At 65.2% G+C, this 16,938-nt stretch overlaps 8 protein-coding genes across 8 annotated transcripts; 3 read left to right on the top strand and 5 right to left on the bottom strand.

Annotated features, from left to right (window-relative positions):
* Positions 1-374: 374 nt before the first annotated feature.
* Positions 375-1,850, bottom strand: MICPUN_100038 (predicted protein; the record flags this gene model as incomplete). The annotated part of the gene is made up of 1 exon (XM_002501313.1): positions 375-1,850. One exon carries the CDS (start codon positions 1,848-1,850, stop codon positions 375-377), a length of 1,476 nt encoding a protein of 491 aa, XP_002501359.1.
* Positions 1,851-2,665: 815 nt separating this feature from the next.
* Positions 2,666-3,532, bottom strand: MICPUN_81276 (predicted protein; the record flags this gene model as incomplete). Its single annotated transcript, XM_002501312.1, has 1 exon — positions 2,666-3,532. A coding segment is annotated over one exon (867 nt), but the record flags the coding sequence as incomplete, so codon positions are not given.
* A 355-nt stretch (positions 3,533-3,887) lies between these two features.
* Positions 3,888-5,162, top strand: MICPUN_100036 (predicted protein; the record flags this gene model as incomplete). Its single annotated transcript, XM_002501697.1, has 1 exon — positions 3,888-5,162. The coding sequence occupies one exon, from the start codon at positions 3,888-3,890 to the stop codon at positions 5,160-5,162; it is 1,275 nt and encodes a 424-aa protein (XP_002501743.1).
* A 268-nt stretch (positions 5,163-5,430) lies between these two features.
* On the bottom strand, positions 5,431-8,251 carry MICPUN_100035 (predicted protein; the record flags this gene model as incomplete). Its single annotated transcript, XM_002501311.1, has 2 exons — positions 5,431-5,580; positions 5,639-8,251. 2 exons carry the CDS (start codon positions 8,249-8,251, stop codon positions 5,431-5,433), a joined length of 2,763 nt encoding a protein of 920 aa, XP_002501357.1.
* Positions 8,252-8,534: 283 nt separating this feature from the next.
* Positions 8,535-9,874, top strand: MICPUN_100034 (predicted protein; the record flags this gene model as incomplete). Its single annotated transcript, XM_002501696.1, has 2 exons — positions 8,535-8,610; positions 8,706-9,874. 2 exons carry the CDS (start codon positions 8,535-8,537, stop codon positions 9,872-9,874), a joined length of 1,245 nt encoding a protein of 414 aa, XP_002501742.1.
* A 395-nt stretch (positions 9,875-10,269) lies between these two features.
* On the bottom strand, positions 10,270-11,631 carry MICPUN_68004 (predicted protein; the record flags this gene model as incomplete). The annotated part of the gene is made up of 1 exon (XM_002501310.1): positions 10,270-11,631. A coding segment is annotated over one exon (1,362 nt), but the record flags the coding sequence as incomplete, so codon positions are not given.
* Positions 11,632-12,239: 608 nt separating this feature from the next.
* On the top strand, positions 12,240-15,299 carry MICPUN_100032 (predicted protein; the record flags this gene model as incomplete). The annotated part of the gene is made up of 1 exon (XM_002501695.1): positions 12,240-15,299. One exon carries the CDS (start codon positions 12,240-12,242, stop codon positions 15,297-15,299), a length of 3,060 nt encoding a protein of 1,019 aa, XP_002501741.1.
* MICPUN_108083 (predicted protein) lies at positions 15,281-16,371 on the bottom strand. The gene is made up of 2 exons (XM_002501309.1): positions 16,321-16,371; positions 15,281-16,171 (listed from the first exon to the last, which is right to left on the bottom strand). The coding sequence occupies exons 1-2, from the start codon at positions 16,342-16,344 to the stop codon at positions 15,443-15,445; spliced, it is 753 nt and encodes a 250-aa protein (XP_002501355.1). The 5' UTR covers positions 16,345-16,371; the 3' UTR covers positions 15,281-15,442.
* Positions 16,372-16,938: the final 567 nt, after the last annotated feature.

Genomic DNA, 16,938 nt, shown 5'->3' with positions numbered 1-16,938 from the left:
AGTAACACGCATCTTTCGAATGCTTCTCTGCGACGCGGAATGGCTTGCGCGCGTGAGAAATTGGGCAGGGGAAGAGAAGAAGCCAGAGGATCGGTGCTGACGAATCCCCAAAAAAATCCCAGGCTGGCCGCCAGCAACGTTTTTCGATGTTGAACCGCTGACCGAGAGTCCCGAGACCATCGTCAGCTCGCTTTCGAAATTTGACAGCACGTTTTTTAGCACGTTTTATGTGCCTGGATGCTTAATGACTCTGCTTGAATAGTCTATTATTGGAAGCGATCTTCTCGCGGTTTGAGATAATATCTCAAATCCTTGCAAGCAACAGTGCAAGGTCAACAAATCGCCATCGGTGTTCGTCGCCGCTGGCAAAAAAGTTACTGCTGGACCACTTCCGCCACCAGCTTCTGCGAAGTGTGCACCACCGCGGCGCGCGTCGCAGCGACCTCCTCAGCCTCTTTTTTCGCCCTCAGCTCGTGCTCCAGTCTTCCCCGCAGTATCTCGAACACCCCCTCGTCCGCGCGGTCGTCCTCACCGCCGCGCGCGGAGTCTGTCAGCCCGTTGACCCAGCAGAGCAGGAAGAAAACCTTTCGCTCCAGCCGCGACAGCGCGCCGCGAGACAGCCTGGACCTACCCCCGCCCGCGCCGCGAACGAGTCGACCTCCGCGTCCCCTCACGACATTCACGTCATCTACCGCGCCGCGCTCGGACAGTTCCGCCGCCGCCGCGAGGACCATTCGCCGCGTGTCTGCGAGGGCGACGACGACGGCGCCGCGACCCCCGCGCAGCAACGAGAGGATGTCGCGCGTCATGCCGCCCGCGGAAACGGCAGCCGCGGCCGCCGCCATGACGCCGCTCGCGCTCGATGCAGCCCTGGATCCGACGCCGTGCAGAGCGGCGGCGGCCGTGCACGGAAGGTCCGTCGACGCCGCGTCCCCCGCCCCGCCCGTTCCCCGGCTCGGTCGCGCCGCGCCGGCGGCGAGAACCGCGGAGAGCGAGAGGAGGGCGGCGACGGCGGCGAGGGGATCCGCGCTCCAGTCACCGTCGTGCGCTCTCAACGTCAGGGTGTACGCGCCGAGCACGTCGAGTAGGTGCCACCGTAAGCTGAGGGAGGGTTTCACTGGCGTGAGGCGCGAGAGGGGCGGGAGGGATTCGTCCGGCGGAGGCGGGACAGCCGGCGACTCGTCGTTCACCGCGGATCCAACCCGGGACCCGACCTCTCGCACGAGCCTGCCGCCGTCGCTGGCCAGGACGATGTCGGTCGCCTCGGGAAGCGTCCACCACGCCTTCCACGGTTCGACCATGTGACTCAGCTCGCCCGTCGCCGCCGAGCGTTCGAACGCCGCGCGCTCCTCAGGGGAGAGGTCCTCCGCGCACAGCTCCTCACCCCTGGCCAGCTTTTCGAGGTTCGCCTCCGACAGGATGCACGCCCCCGACGAAGACGGCGCCGACGCGCCGGCATCATCCTCGTCCCCCTCCTCGTCATCGTCGTCGGAATCCACCTTGTCGCCCTGAAAACCCGCGTCACCCGCGTCCATCTTGGCGAACCTGGCGAGTATCTCCGTCATGCGCTTTTTCCCTTCGTCTTCGGCTCGCGTCCCTTTCAGGGCGTCGCCGAAGTTTTCGCCGTGAAAGGACTCCACGCAGCGTCCATCGTGCGCCTTATAACAGGGAAGCCCGCAGTATCGCATGAAACACCGCGGGCACGTGTACTTGGCGTGAGCGCGCTGACAGACCCTGCAAGTCACCACCAGCTCTCCCGGCGCACCCTCGCCGATCGCAACCGTCGCCACGTCGGGCTCGCCATCCCGCACCCGGGGCGGAATCAGGACGGCATCGGTCCCTGAGAACATGACGAGAGCGGAGAAAGGACAGCTCCCCTGTCCTCCGCGCCCGCGGCAGTGCCGCTGCCGGGCGAACGAGCGCGAACACTTTTAACACTCCCGGCGATTCACTGTTCCGAGAATTTTTACCACGTGCATCGGCTACAGCATCGGCTACCTTAGTTTGCATCCGTCTCGGGTTCGCCCTCCCTCGCCCACATCGCCAGCCCGCCGCCGCGCCCCCTGGCCGCGATGCATTTATCGTCCGTGTACACGAACTTGAAAAAAGGGTTCGCTCCTGGTTTGCTGGCCTTGCCCTTCTCCACCTTGCCCTGGCCCTCGCTGGCCGACTGCTCCGCCGCCTTGACCGCGTCCCACTTGCCGTCGTCGATGTCAAACGACCAGGGCCCGAGGGGACCGAGCCCGAGGCTCACCCTGGTGAACGTGAACTCCAGCATGCTCAGCTTCTCTCGCCACACGAACGGTCCGTCGAAGAAGAACTTGACCGGGCCGAGGTAGATGCCGTTGCGGATCCGGCCCGCGGCGACGTCAAAGGACTGAACGGCGGGCAAAGGAAAGTAACTCCCGCCGAACCCGGCTCGGTTGAGGTTCGCGGCGACCTTCTTCGTGCCGGACGTGTACACCAGCCTCCACTTACCGTTGAGCTCCTCGCCGTTGACCCTTCGATCGCCCTTCTTCGCCTTCTCCATCGCCGAGATGGAGGCGTAGAGGTCGTCGACATCGGCGCCGCGGTCAGCGGCGGCGGCGTGAAGCGTAGCAACTGCGTCGGGGGGCGCCGCGGGGTCGTCGCTCAGCGCCTTGGTGACGAGCCTCTCCTCGGGGCAGTACCCGAGGATGCCGGCGTCGTTGTGACGGAACACGCACGCGCCATCTTGGAACACCAGCGACCCGCCGCGCTGCACGAGCAGGTTGTCATCCACGGGCGCGAGGTCCTCCCAGTTGGACAGAATCTCAGTCATGTTCGTCAGGCGCAGCGTGGCGAGCTCGAACGGCCTTTGGTATCCGCCCCCCAGCGTGGCGTCCATCAGCTTACGAATCGTTGGGTTATCGTAGTTCGAACCCTCGCGGAAGATCGGGTCCCTGTATTTGGATCCGATGTAGCCGCCGAAGACCGCGCCCAAGGTGCCGGGCGAGCCAATCCCGGCGCACATGACCAGGAGTTTCGCGTAGCCGTTCACGAAGGGGAGCTTCTCCCCGATCCAACCGAGCTCACCGCCCGCGCGACCGAAGCCCGGGGCGAAGTCGAGGGCTTGGTACGCGGCCGCGGTCTCGTCCGCATAGAGGCGGTCGAGCGGGAAGTTGGTGCGCCGGCTGAACTCCTTGGCAGCCTCCACCGATCCGATCCCGACCGCGACGAGGGTGACCCCGTTGGCGTCCAGCTCGGGGATATCGTCCACGAGCTTCTGCGCGAGCTCCCACGAGTCAAAGTCAGCGAACTGCGTGAGGAACGGCACCACCACGCGCCCCGAGGAGGGCACGATAGAGGCGGCGTCCACGGTTTGCCCGTCGGTGGCCCGCTTCAACTCGACGCCCTTCAGCTTCGCGAGGGGCTCATCGGAGGCGACGGCGGAGGCGACAGCGGAGGCTGCGGAAGCGCGGGAACAGATGGGCACTTGCTTACGACGAGAGGGACGCCTCGACACGGGATTGCGCCCCGCGACGGGCTGACCCGCGACTCGGAGGAGGCTCATCATCTGCGCTGCCATTTCTGAGCCACGAAACGTCAGCCTGTGGCCACACGTCCGCCTTGGCCACGTCGTCGCGCGCAATGAGGCGAGCGGAAACAAACCGCCGTTCTCGAGTGGCAGAAACTTTCGACTTCTTACAAGTAAGCGTAAACTATCACGATGGAAGAACATGCAAACAGTAAGAATCAATGGCGTCGATCCGATATTTTGTGAAACGGAATCCCGAATCTATGCGGAGATCCAATCACGTGTCACGTGTGGAATCCCGCCACCAGCAGGGTTCCGTTATTTTTGAGTCTTTTGTCGTTCGCGGTGACACACTTTTACAGAGAGAGAAGCCGGAGGGGGCTCGGGCAAGATGCTCAGGGCGAGCTTGACGCCCCGTGCGCTCGTTCCCGCGCGAGCCCTCGCGTCCCGTCGGGCGCGGGCTCGGCCGTCTCACTCGAGCGCCGCTGCCAGCGTCGTGTCCCGGAGCGCTGCTGACTCGATTTTTTCGCGGAGTCGTTTCCCGCGAGATGGCCGAGCGCGCGTCGTCGTGTCCGCGAACGCGGTGTCCGCTCCGGACGCCCCTCTGCGGCCGCCGGCGGTACCTTCACACGTCATCCAGCTCGCTGCCGCGGTCGCCGCCCCGGCTCCTGCCGCACCCGCCAAGATCACACTCGGGTTGAAGGTCCTCTTGGGCGGCCTCGCCACCATCTTGCTCGCGGTCTTCACCGCGTGCATCGCCGGCTTCCTCGTCGCGGTGCGCGAGATGGTCCGCGCGTGCCGCGAGGCCACCATCGCGAGCAGGTCCGTCGCCAACGCATGCGAGAGCGTCAGCCAGGCGTGCTTGTCGCTCAGGGAGACCCTCGTCCAGGCGGACTCTGTGCTCTACAACGCCGAGGTTCTCAGCAGCGGCGGTGCGTCCATTTCGAAGGAGATTGGCGTCCTGCAACGGCGGCTCTCCGACCTCCCGAACACCGCGAGTCGAACGCTGATGGAGGCCATCACGCGGCAGTACTCCTCCCCGGAGAATCCCGCGGACCCCAAGCAGCAGGGGGGCGCGTGGGTCGGCGGCGTCCGCGTCGAGATCGGCGACGTCATCAAGGGTGAACGCGTCGGCGCTCGGTGGATCGGCGGTAAGAAAGGTTGCAACTTCGTGTTCGACCGCGCCAACCGCTTCCGTGTGGGAGAATACTGCGCCGTCCCGAGGAACGACCAGACGTACACCTGGGGGGTCATCGAGCTGAACGACGACGACTACAGCGTGGAGAAGAGCTCGGACGATGACGACGCCGGCCTCAGCTGCGACTGGCCGCCGCAGGACTCGGGTGACCCCGCGCTCAGCTGCGAGTGGCCGCCGCGGGATATCGACGCCATCCCGGATACCGCGGCGACGTCGTCCTCGTTCGACGATGGAGACGAGGACGCGGCGAAGGCTGCGGTGGGTCTCGGCGGGTGGTTCGAGCGGGGCGTCGTCGCGGTGCTCGGACCCAAGCGGGCGTACACAGCCGAGGGTTACCTGCGAGAGGTCACCGGACTGACGACCGTGGAGGAGAGGGAGTACAAGGTGGTGGTCGAGTTGGACACGAGCGTATACAGCTTCAAGATCATGAACGCTGGAGACCTCGGCAAGCGCTCAGCGAGCGAATGAGTTGTTTGGAATAATTGTGTTGTTCTTGCTGCAGTTTTGAAATCCACGAGAAGAGTTCAATCGAGGTTGAAGAGCTCTTCCTCCTCGACCACCGCGTCGCCCTTCGCCACGGGAGTGCCGTTCGCATCTATCCCGACTGCGGCCAGTCGTGCTATCGCCTGAGCCGCAGCGTGAGAATCTTCCGCGTTCAGCGCGTCGTCAAACCCCTCGATATCCGCCTCGGTCCAATCGCCCATCAGCTCCACCCCGGTCGATTCACCGAGCTTCCTCAAAGCCTCTGATGACAGTTCGCTCGCGTGCACGGCAGCAAAGCTCGCGGCCGGATGCGACACGATCGCCGCCCGAGTGACATCTCGCGCCGCCGCGTCGCCGGCATCGACCAGGTGCGGCTGAAGCGCGGCTCTGACGGCGTGGTAAGCTGCGAAGGGTGACGTCACCGCAACCGCCGCCAGCGTGCGTGACGCGGAAGCCCTCACGCCGGCGTTCGGATCGTCGAGCCGGGATCGAAGCTCGGGTAACGCGGAAGCCACCACATCGCGCGGTTCCATCGCGCCCCGACGCCCGGCGAGAATCTCCAAGACACGCGCCGCGTCCGCTCGAACGTTTGCCGGCGCCGCCTCCGATCCGAGGATGGAAGCGACGTGACACGCGACGAGGGACGCGGCTTCTCGCGCGGCGGCGTCGCTCGAGTTGACCGGTTCGAGCACCGCGGCCGCGGCGGCCAGCGCCGCGACAGTGAACGAGCCGCCGGGGTCGGCCGCCACCGGGGGCAGCGCAGCGCCGAGCAGGAGCTGCACGTCCCCGTCCTCGAGCGGTGCGGAGAGTCGCCCGCGGGAAACAAAGGGAAACGCGAGGAGTCGCGAGCGCACGCCCTTCGCGGCTGGACCCTCAGCCACCAGCGAGGATAATCGCACGAGATCCGCGGCGTCCGCGGGTGTGCACGTGCCCGGAGCCTCCGCCGCAGCCGCGAGCACGGCGGCGTCTGCGGCGCGCCAGCCCCTCGCCGGAAGCAATCGAAGGGGCGCGACGAGCTCAGAGCGAATCGACCCAATCAGGTCCGCGCCCGAGGCGAGTCCGCACGCGGCGGCCAGTTCCGCGACGGCGGATTCCATGTGCGCCGCCGACCCGTCGAGCCGTCCGATCTCGCCGCCACCCGCTCGAATCGCCAGGGCGCACAGTCGACTCGCACGGGATCGCCACGTGGCGGGTTTCTCCCTTGCGCACGCCGCGACAAGTTTGCACAGCTGGATTCGAAGTTTGGTGTCCGAGGACCCCGAGACGGATCGATCCTCGAGTGCCTCCAGCACGTCGTCGCAGTTTGAACGTTCGCCCCCCTCCTCGTCGAGCTCCTCCATCGCTTCTTTGGCCGCACCCGAGAGGCACCCGGTGAGCACCGCCAGCGCCCCGACCCTGGACGCGGTGTCGGTAAACCCCGAACCCCGCACCTTCTCGAGCAGCGTACCCATCCAGTCACCCGGCCGCACGAACCTTCCTATGAGCTTGCAGCAATCCCTGACCTGACGCCCCACGGCGTCGTCCCTACTCGCGGAGATGAAAGCCATGCAGAGGTGGTGCACGTGCTGCGTCGCGTTGTCTTCGAGGTACACCAGCATGGTGCGAAGCAGCACGGCCGCCTTGGCCCTCAACTCGATCTGCCAGCTGGACATCTCACCGATCACCGGGTTGACCACGGACGTGAAGTTGTTTTTTACCAGGATGCGGGATCCCAGCCGCGGTCGTCGGGTGAACGGCGGCGGCAGCGTCAGCGCGTCCTCACCGACGCCGTAGATGTCCTCGCCGAACGCCTCGGGCATGTAATACATCGTCTGCTTCAGATCCTTCTCGTGCTCCTTCTCGTATTGGATCCCGAGACGGTCCATCAGGTCCATAGCCTCCTTCTGCACCAACTCAGCCTCGTCCGTGAGCGCGGAGATGACGTAAGGGAGCAGCCGCGATTCGTGGTCGAGTCGCTCAATCAGCGTGGTCATCCAATCACCAATCACCCTCACAAACTCACACCGCACCTGCACGCTGCCGTCCGTCGCGAGCTTGCCGAAGTAGTTCACCTTCTGATCTTCCCCGTAGAACGCCTTGACGGGCACCAGGTTCGGGTGCTGAAACGCCACCAGATCGAGGATGGTCTCGTGCGCTCCGCAGTGCATCAACCCCCTCACGGCGCGAAGCGTCGCGACCCTCACCTTCGCGCGCCTGTGCGTCAGGTTCGGGAAGAACATCCACGCCAGATTCTTGCTCACGGGCGCCAGCTTCCTGCCCAGGTTGTGCACGAGAGTCTCCAGGGACTCGCACGCCAGCAACGCCACATCAGCGTGCGAGTCCTCCACCGCAAACTCGAGGATGTCCACCGCCTCTGGTGCGCACGACACGCACTCGTCCTCCCCCTTGGTCAACAGGCTCACCAGCACGGCGTGGAGCTTGGCCCGTACCTCCTCGCTGGGCTCCTTCGGATCCTTGCCGTCAGGAACCGCGGGACCCAGGCGTACCCTCAGCACCGCCATGGCGTACGGCAGCAAGTCCATCGCGGACTCCATCCGTCTTGTCAGCGCGGCAAACGCCTCCGCAGCCTCCTCGCGGCACTGCTCGGACGCGTCCTCGAAGCGACGAAGGAGCGGCTTAGCGAAGGAATCGAGGGATGCCTCACGCAGAAGACTCGCGTCGATGGTGTCGATGACCCCTCGGAGCACCCTCAGGCTCCTCAGGCGCGTCGACGCGGGCGCCTGCGTGTCGGCCAGCGAGTTTAGATCGCGCGCCAGTCCACGTGCGAGATCTTCCAGATCCGCATAGCTCGCCGGGCTCGGGCTCTCAAGCTCGGGGTCGGGGGTCGGCTCGGAGGTTGAATCAGAGGTGGAAGGCGCGGAGAAGGCCTCCAGTGAGCCGTCCCCGTGCGCCGCAGTGGGCCCTCTGCCCGTCCCTTGGCTCGACGATCGCGAGGATTGAGCCCCATGCCGCGACGTTGACTCGCCCGCGTGCGCCCCTCTCAGAAGCCGCTTGGCCTTCAGCGCGTGCTGCGAGGGTGCTGACGATGCCTTCAGTTTCTCCCAGACGTCGTCCACGCTTCCGCCCATGCCCATTTGTCCTCTCCTCCCTGCCTATATGCACCTGCCTTTGGGACTGACCGGATTGGCATCTCATGTTCAGTTTTTCTCGCAAAGCATTCTGTTCGCTATCTTGCGGCAACAAAAAGCATACGATCTTAACACCAAACTAATATTACACACCATAACATGTGTGACTAGATGTCAGGGAAGAAACAATCTCGGAAAAAAGAGGTTCTCAAAAGTAAACCTCGATTTCGGCGGCGGGTCACTTGCACCTGGTCGCTGCGCCACGTGCAGCACCCCATCGAACATGACCATGGCGTCCGTCATTCGGCTTAACGTCGCGCCCATCGTGGGCGCGCGACGTGGCGCTCCCCAGAAGAGCCGTAACGGTGCGCACCCTCGATCACCCCCCCGGGCGGCCAATCAAGAAATATTCCAACGATTCCTGGTTCCTTGCTGACCCCTCCCTTTTCCCCCACCGCAGCCGCCCCTATTCGCGCGGCCGCCGCTGCGAAGAAGTCTGATGCCGCTGCAGCGAGCGGCCAGTACGCCCGCGAGCTCGAGGTGGCCACGGACGCCGTCCGCATGGCTTCCACGCTGTGCCAGGAGGTCCAGGCGCAGCTCATGAGGCAGGATGAGCAGGCGGAGACGAAGGACGACAGGTCTCTGGTGACTCTCGCGGACTACGCCGCGCAGGCGATCATTAGCTGGAGGATCCAGCAGGAGTGGTCGGACTTCACCATGGTCGGTGAGGAGGATGCCGAGGCGCTGACCGAGGGGGGAGAGGGCGGCGCGCTGACCCTCTCGAAGATCGTCAAACTCGTCAACAAAACCCTGAAGCTGCACAAGGGTATGGACGCGCCTGAGCTCACATCGACCGAGGTGGTGGACCTGATCAACAAGGGCGGCGGCGCCGGCGGTAAGGGCCGTCACTGGGTTCTCGATCCCGTGGATGGCACCCTGGGTTTCGTGCGTGGCGACCAGTACGCCATCGCGCTCGCGATGATGGAGGATGGGGACCTCAAGGTTGGCGTCATGGGTTGCCCCAACATGCCAAAGATTGGTGAGGTTCTGGAGTACGACTCCTCCTACACCTACGGCTTCTCCCCGAGGCTCGTGAGCAAGATGCTGGCGGGTGAGAGCCTCGGATGGTACAAGGGATGCATATTCACCGCGGTCAAGGGTGGGGGCGCCTACATGCTCCCCTGCGACCCGGCGATCAAGGCTGACCCGCTGCCGGTGGCGGTGAGCAAGGAGTTCGACCCGCAGGCGGCGAAGTTCTGCGAGCCCGTGATGAAGGCCAACTCCTCGCAGGGCTTCACCGCGAGCGTGGCGGACAACCTGGGTATCGAGTCCAAACCCCTGAGGGTGTACTCCCAGGTCAAGTACGGATCCGTAGCGAGGGCCGACGCAGACGTCTTCATGAAATTTCCGAAGGCGGGCTATAAGGAGAAGATCTGGGATCATGCCGCAGGGGTGATCATCGTGGAGGAGGCGGGAGGCAAGGTTACCGACGCGGGCGGCGCGCCGCTGGACTGGGCTGGTGGGCGCTACCTCGAGTCCCTCGACCGTGGAATCGTCGCGACTTCCACAGCACTACATCAGAGACTCATGGACGCGGTGTCAAAGTCGTGGTCGTCGTCGCAGCTGTAGGGAAACGGGGACGCAAAGGGGCCCCACCGAAACTTACGATCCCTCGCAGCAGGCGGGCCCGTTGCCCGCTGAGAGCTTGGGATAAATTCATGTGAAGCTAATATTAAGTGCTCTGGAAACGTTGAGTAATTTTAGCAGCTGTAGTTTTTTTAAACGCTCCCAACTGCTGGACAGCTCCGAGTAGCACGCCCTGATACCTAATCAAAAATTTGCACGCCTCTCCCAGTCCTCCTGACGTGCGTCACACTCGCCTTCTCTCTCTCTACGCATGAATCCTCCGCATCATCGCACCCAATTTGCGATCCACGAACCACAAAAAAAATTACCTTATCCAACAACCAATCCGCCGGTAGACGTCAACACCAAAAACTCTTGTTAGAAGCGGCTTAGAAGACGAGGTCCTTAGGGTCCTCGACGACAGCCTTCAGGGTCTTCAGGAACTCGGCGGCCACGTCGCCGTTGATGTGGCGGTGGTCGGCGGTGAGGTTGACGGTCATGAGGGTCTTGACGCCAATCATGCCGTTAACGGGCACAACAGTGGGCTTGGAGGCACCCACCGCGAGGATCGCACCCTGGCCCGGGGGCAGGATCGCGTCGAAGCAGTCCACACCGAACATACCGAGGTTGGAGATGGTGAAGTTACCGCCGGCGTAGTCCGCGGGGCCGAGGCCCGCACCGCGAGCCTTCTTCACCAGGTCCTTCCACTTGCGACCAATCTCGTACACGTCGGTGCCAGCAGTGTCCTGGAGCACGGGGGTGATGAGGCCCTGCTCCAGCGCCACGGCCACGGCGATGTTCACCTTCTCGTTGTAGATGATGGCGTCACCCGCGGGGGAGAGGGTGGCGAACATGATGGGGTGCTGCGCGAGGGCGACGCCGACAGCCTTCGCGAGGAGTGCGGTCATGGTCACGCCCTTCGGCTTGACCTTCTTGTAGAGAGCGTCGAGCTCGTCGGTGCACATCTGCATGGCAATGCGAGAGACGGGAACCTGAAGCGAGGGCATCATGTTCTTGGCCACGGCCTTCTGCATGCCGGAGAGGGGCACAGCGGTGCCAGCCGCGGCGGGGAGAGGCGCGGGGGCAGCAGCCGCGGGGGAGGGAGCCGCGGGGGCGGCAGCCGCGGGGGCAGCCGCGGCGGCCGCGGGGGCCGGGGCGGAGGAGGGCACGCCCGCCTTCTTCTCGACGTCGCCCGCGGTGATGCGGCCGTTCATGCCGGTGCCCTGCACGGTGGCGAGGTCCACCCTGAGCTTCTTGGCGATCTTCTTGGCGAAGGGGGTGGCGATGATGCGACCGTCAGCGCGGCCCTGCACGGGAGCGGGAGCCGCGGGAGCGGGAGCGGGAGCCGCCGCCGCGGGAGCGGGGGCAGGAGCAGGAGCCGCAGCCGCGGGAGCGGGGGGAGGAGGGGCAGCCGCGGCGGGCTCCGGCGCGGGGGGCGCGGGGGCGGGCGCGGCGCCACCCGCGGCGGCAGCCTTGGCCTTGGCCTCGGCGATCTCGGCCTCGGTCTCGGCGACGAAGGCGATGGGCGCGCCGACGGTGGCCATCTCGCCATCGGGCACGGCGATGTACGCGAGGTAGCCGTCATAGAAGGTCTCGACGTCCATGTCGGCCTTGTCGGACTCGACGACGACGACGGCCTCGCCCTTGCTGATCTGCTCGCCTTCGCCCTTGAGCCAGGAGACGATCTTGCCCTCGGTCATGGTGGAGGAGAGCGCGGGCATGTGGATCTCCTTAACCTCGGCGCGGGCGGCGACGTTGCGCGCGGCGACGCGAGCGACGCGGGCGGGCGCGAGAGCGCGGCCGTTGCCCGCGAACGCGGACTTCTGCTGCGAAAGAACCTTGGCGGGAGCCGCGGCGTTGGTCATGGTGGCCATCGTGGGGCGCGTCGTTAAACTGCGGTTTCCTGTGGGTACTCGAGAGGTCACGCCGCCGGGGATCGGGGGCACGCCTGGGAGAGTGAGGGAGAGTGTTCGCACGAGGATCGTGTCACGAACAATGACACGCGAGTCGTGGGATCGTCGGGAGGTGGAAGGGCGGTTCAATCGGATAAAACAGGGGCAGCAGGTGAAAACAGGGGCCCCAAATGGTACTGGATGAGCCGTCAAAAGCGCCTCGACCAATCAGAAGCGAGGAAATTGGAGCTGACGAGGGAAAAAGAGCAGGGTTGCTTCCATCAAGTCGCGGTTTTCGTTTCCTGTTTCCGTCCTCGCCTGGGGATTTTTCCGACCGATCCAGTGGTAAACCGACCGCTCGCGCAAATTTTTCCGGAGGACCGTTTAGTACTACTGTTGTTGTGCGTTTGTTGCACAGCGGCTGCGCGTCGACACTGTCCTGTAGCGCCCTGGCTGACCGTCACCCACCATTCGTCATGGAAGGGTCAAACAAGAGTAGGACCATGTCAGAGACGAAGCTGAGGTCGAAGACGACGAGTAGCGTGGGCACTTCGGCCTCGAGGAGCGCGTTGACCTCGACTGCGAGGATGAACATCGCGCCCCTTTCCGGGTCCCGAGCGTCGAGATCCTCCTCCAAGAGCCGCTCGGCGGGCAAGGTGCCGATGGGGAGGCTCCTCTCGGTTCCCGAAAAGCGCGAGCTCGGCATTATCTCCGACGACCGCGACGACGACGATGACGACGATCCGTCCAGGAGGAAGCCTAGGAGGAAGCCCCCCGCGCGTCCCCCTCCGAGGAAGGACGACTCCGCCGGGAACGCACCGCCGTTCGGCGTGCCCAAGTCCCGCATCCTCGAGCTCGAGCAGGCCATGCGGGAGGAGCTCCGCAGAGTGCACACCGCGGCGAGGTCGTCGAAGGTGCACCTCACCGAGGCGTTCGAGGAGATGGACGAGCTCGGCATCGGCATGGTGTCGCACAAGGACTTTCAGAGGGTGTGGGATTACCTCGGCGTGGACCTAACCGCAGAGGAGACGAGGGCGATGTGCAGGTTCAACGGTGGCGGCGCCGAGGGCGAGGCGATGCCGTACGAGAACTTCATCAAGCGGATGGTGCGGGGCGCCGCGAGGCAAAGCGCGGAGAAACCCGTGTGCAGGGGGTACCCGGTGGTTGACGACGATTTCAAGAGGAAGATCATATACCCCCGCTGTCGCAAGGGGGTCAACGCGCCGAGCGACTTTGACGTCGCGCTCGCGGACAGATCCACGCTTCCTCCCGAGGCTAAGCTTGAGCTGGAGTTTGTGTACGGCTACGACGGGGTGACGAGCCACGCGCAGAACCTCTTCTTCGTCAACGGCGCGGGACGGCCATCTGCCGGCCGCGAGGCTGCCTCGTCCAAGCCGAAGCTCGGCGACGTCGTCGCGTACCACGCGGCCTCCCTGGGCATCGTGTACGACCGCGCGCGCGATACCCAGAGGTTCTTCACCGGCCACACGAAGGACATCACGTGCATGACGACGTGCGCCGCCGAGGTTGAGGTTGGCGGCGTGACGTATCCCCCGCTGACCCTCGCGGCGACGGGCCAGAAGAAGCCCGTCGAGGACCCGGACACGGAGGACGAGGAGAGACCGTTCGTCGCGATTTGGGACGTTCGGACGTGCGAAGAGGTGGCACGAGTGCCCCTGGAGACAAACTTCAGGTCGGTCGCCGCGGTGAGCTTCAGCCCGGACGGTTCCAAGCTGGTGACCGTCGCGTGCGATAATAACCACACGGTGCAGATTTGGAACTGGCGCAAGCCGGGCATCGGCGAGGCCAGGCCGGGGGGTAAGGTCGTCGGCCTGGTCGGCGAGGGCCCGGGGTTCAAGGAGCGACCAGTGGGGGTTTTCGGCGTCAAGTGGGACCCGTTCGCGAAGCCCGGCCTGGAGCGATTCTGCACCTGGGGCAAGAAGCACCTGAAGCAGTGGACCATGAACCCGGCGACGAAGCGGTGGTCCGCAATCACGATGTCGTTCGGGGAATTCGGCGTCGGAAACGTGCTGTCGTGCGAGTTCCTGAAACCTCCCGAGCTGAGCAAAACGTCCGCGTGGGATATGCCGGTGACGCAGGGCGCGGTGGTCACGGGCATGCCCGACGGGACCCTGCTGCTGTGGCGCGGCGGCAAGGCGGTGAAGAGGGTTGAGGCGCACGGTCGCGGGCAGAGGACAATCCAGCCGGATGGGACGGTCGCGTGGGGAGGCGGCGTCAGGGCGCTGCGGCTCAGGGACGATGGCCTCACTCTGCTCACGGGCGGCGCGGACGGGTGCATTCGACAGTGGGACGCCCGGAAGAACACCGTCGGCGACCAGGTCACCGACCCAGTTTCGCTCGCCAAGTACTCGGCCAGGATGGAGACCCCTGACGACGACGAGGAACAGGACGAGGTAAACGACGGCGAGGGAGGCGAGAAAAAGACCAGGGCGTTGCCTCCCGTCGCCATACGCTCCATCGACTGCTATCCCGGCTCCGACGTCGTCGTCGCGGGCACGGACAAGTGCGACGTGTGGGAGTGCAACGTGGAAGACGAGAGGGCCAAGATGGTGATGAAGGGCCACCGGGCGGACCTTCGCGCCGTTTGCTGGCATCCGACCGCGCCGGACGTGTTCATCAGCGCGTCGGAGAGCGGCAGCTTGTACCTGTGGAGCGCGGCCGAGACCAAGGTGCTCAGATGCGCCGACGTCGGGTTCCCGGCGAGTGCGGTGGCGTGCAGCAACAAGGCGCTGGCGAAGACCGCCGGGGACGACGAGCGGTCGCATCACATCGCCGTCGGGGGAAAGAACGGGGAATTCGCCGTGTTTGACGAAGAGACGCTGCGCCCGATATTTAGCACGGTCGTGTCCAAGGGTGCGTCCGTCGAGGACGTCAAGTACTCTCCAGATGACACGCGCCTGGCGGTGAGCACGAGGGACTCCTCGTTGGATATATTCCTGGTGCGGGGCAGGGCGGGCAGGGGTTACGCCCTCCAGTCCAAGTGCGAGGGCCACAGCGCGGCGGTGCGTCACCTCGACTGGTCGGAAGACTCGTCCGTGCTGTCCAGCGACGGCGCCGACTACGAGCTGCTGTACTGGGACGCGCGGACCGGTCGACAAAACCTGGATTCCCAGATGGACACCGGGTGGGCGACGTGGACGCGGGTCCTCGGCTTCCCCGTCATGGGCATATGGCCCCCGGGCAGCGACGGCACGGACGTCAACGCGTGCGACAGGTCCCCGGACGGTGACTTTTTGGTCACGGCTGACGACGGGGGCGCTGTGAAGCTGTTCGCCTACCCCGCCGTCGTCGAGGACGCCGCGCACCGAACGTACCGCGGCCACTCTTCGCACGTGACGTGCGCGCGGTTCTCGCCCGACGGGGAGCGGGTGATTTCCTCGGGGGGACGGGACAGGTGCGTGTTCCAGTACCGCGTCTGGCCGGTGGAGGCCCCGGAGCCGAGACCGCCGACGCCGGAGAAGCAGTGGCTGCCGCTGGACGCCTCGGGGAAGAACTACGGCTGGCGCCTGCCTTAAATAAATCGCGAATCTACAACTAGCTAGCTCGTCGTGAAGAGCATCAGAGGGGGTGGTAATCCTCGTCGGCCTTGTCCTCCTCATTGTCGCCAGGCGCTAAATCGCGAATCTACAAATAGCTAGCTAGCTCGTCGTGAAGAGCATCAGAGGGGGTGGTAATCCTCGTCGGCCTTGTCCTCCTCATCGTCTCCAGGCGCCGGTCCCCGCCACAGACTACCGAGTTCCATGCCTATCCCACCTTCCCGTCCGCTCGCGCCTCCCTCAAGCTCAAACCCGAGGCTGTACACCGACAACCCCGTCGCCGCTGCCAACACCCACTCGCAAGCCGCGATCCGCGTGTAGTACCGCATCAGGTCCAGCCCCGCGAACGCGAAGAACGCGGTCAGCGCCAGCGCTGCGCTCACCGCGCACGCCGCCTTGAGCGCCACGGACCTGAACGACGTCGCCGAGGGATGCGCCGCGAGCTGCGCGGTGTACCCAACCTGCCACAGGATCACCGAGTAGAAGAAAACCGTCGCCGCGGAGAGGTGGTACTTGAGGTTCTCCTGGTCGTTGATGGCGCCCACGAGGCCCATCGCCGCGCTCGCCACCGCGCCGCATAAGGAGTGGACCGTGGCGAACCACCTCCACGCCCGGTGACCCGACGCGAACGCGCAAAGATAGGAGCGGAGCAGCCACACCACCAGCTGCAGCATCGCGGACGCGGTCACGACGCCAAACCTGGAGACGTAGCTCTCCGGGGCGTACACGAAGGTATCGCTGATCATGGGAACCAGGGGCGCGTCGCGGTGGAGGACGGCTATGGTATACGTGGTGGCCAGGGTGACGAAGGCGACGAGGACGGTGCCTCGAACCACCGTACCGGCGCTCACCTGCGGAGAAACGGAGCGGGTCGTGCGTCAGCATCGCTCGAGGGGGGTGTTGGGGACGCCTGTCCGTCGGAGGGCGATGGGTTGCGCGCTGAGGGAACCGGCGACACTCATGCAGACGCGCCCGGTACGTTCACGATATCGCATCTCACCTGAGATATCATCACCTCCGACATCTCGACCGACTTCAGCGCTCGAACCACCGGTGCCGCTCCGTCTGAGAAATCTAGACTTGACTGTGGTCCTTCCTGTCTGCTCCTTCAAGAATTCGTCGAGGGTGCCGAACGCCAGAACGAGGCGGCTTCTGTAGGGCAGGGCTGGGGAAGAGGCCCGGCGCCGGCCGTCGACATGCCGCCGAAGAAGGACGACCTCCGGGCCGCCGGGCGGCAAAAGCTGGAGGCGTTCAGGCAGAAGAAGGCAGCGGCGGCAGCCTCGAGATCTGGCAAATCGCGCGGGGAGAACGAAGGCGGGGAGTCCGCGGGGGGAGATGCGACCACGGCGACGCCCGCAGGTCAGGCTGAGTCCGAGCCCAAGCGTCCCCCGAATGCACATAACTTGGTTCCATCTCTTCCGGAGCCCGGTCCCGAGCCCGCTTCAACGGGGACGACAAGGACGAGCGGAGGGATCGGAGGGGCCGCGGCTGCCCAATCACCCCCGATACCTCCGCCCGTGCCCCCTCCCCCGATGCCTCCCCCGATCCCCCGAGCGGCTCCACCCGTGCCTCCGCCGGTCGCAAAACCCCCGCCTCCGGTCGCTCCGCCTCCGGCTCC

This window comes from Micromonas commoda, chromosome 4 (assembly GCF_000090985.2).
Source record: "Micromonas commoda chromosome 4, complete sequence".
NCBI lineage: Eukaryota > Viridiplantae > Chlorophyta > Mamiellophyceae > Mamiellales > Mamiellaceae > Micromonas > Micromonas commoda.
Note: the sequence above shows the minus strand (reverse complement) of the source record. Positions and strands in the feature narration are given on the sequence as shown.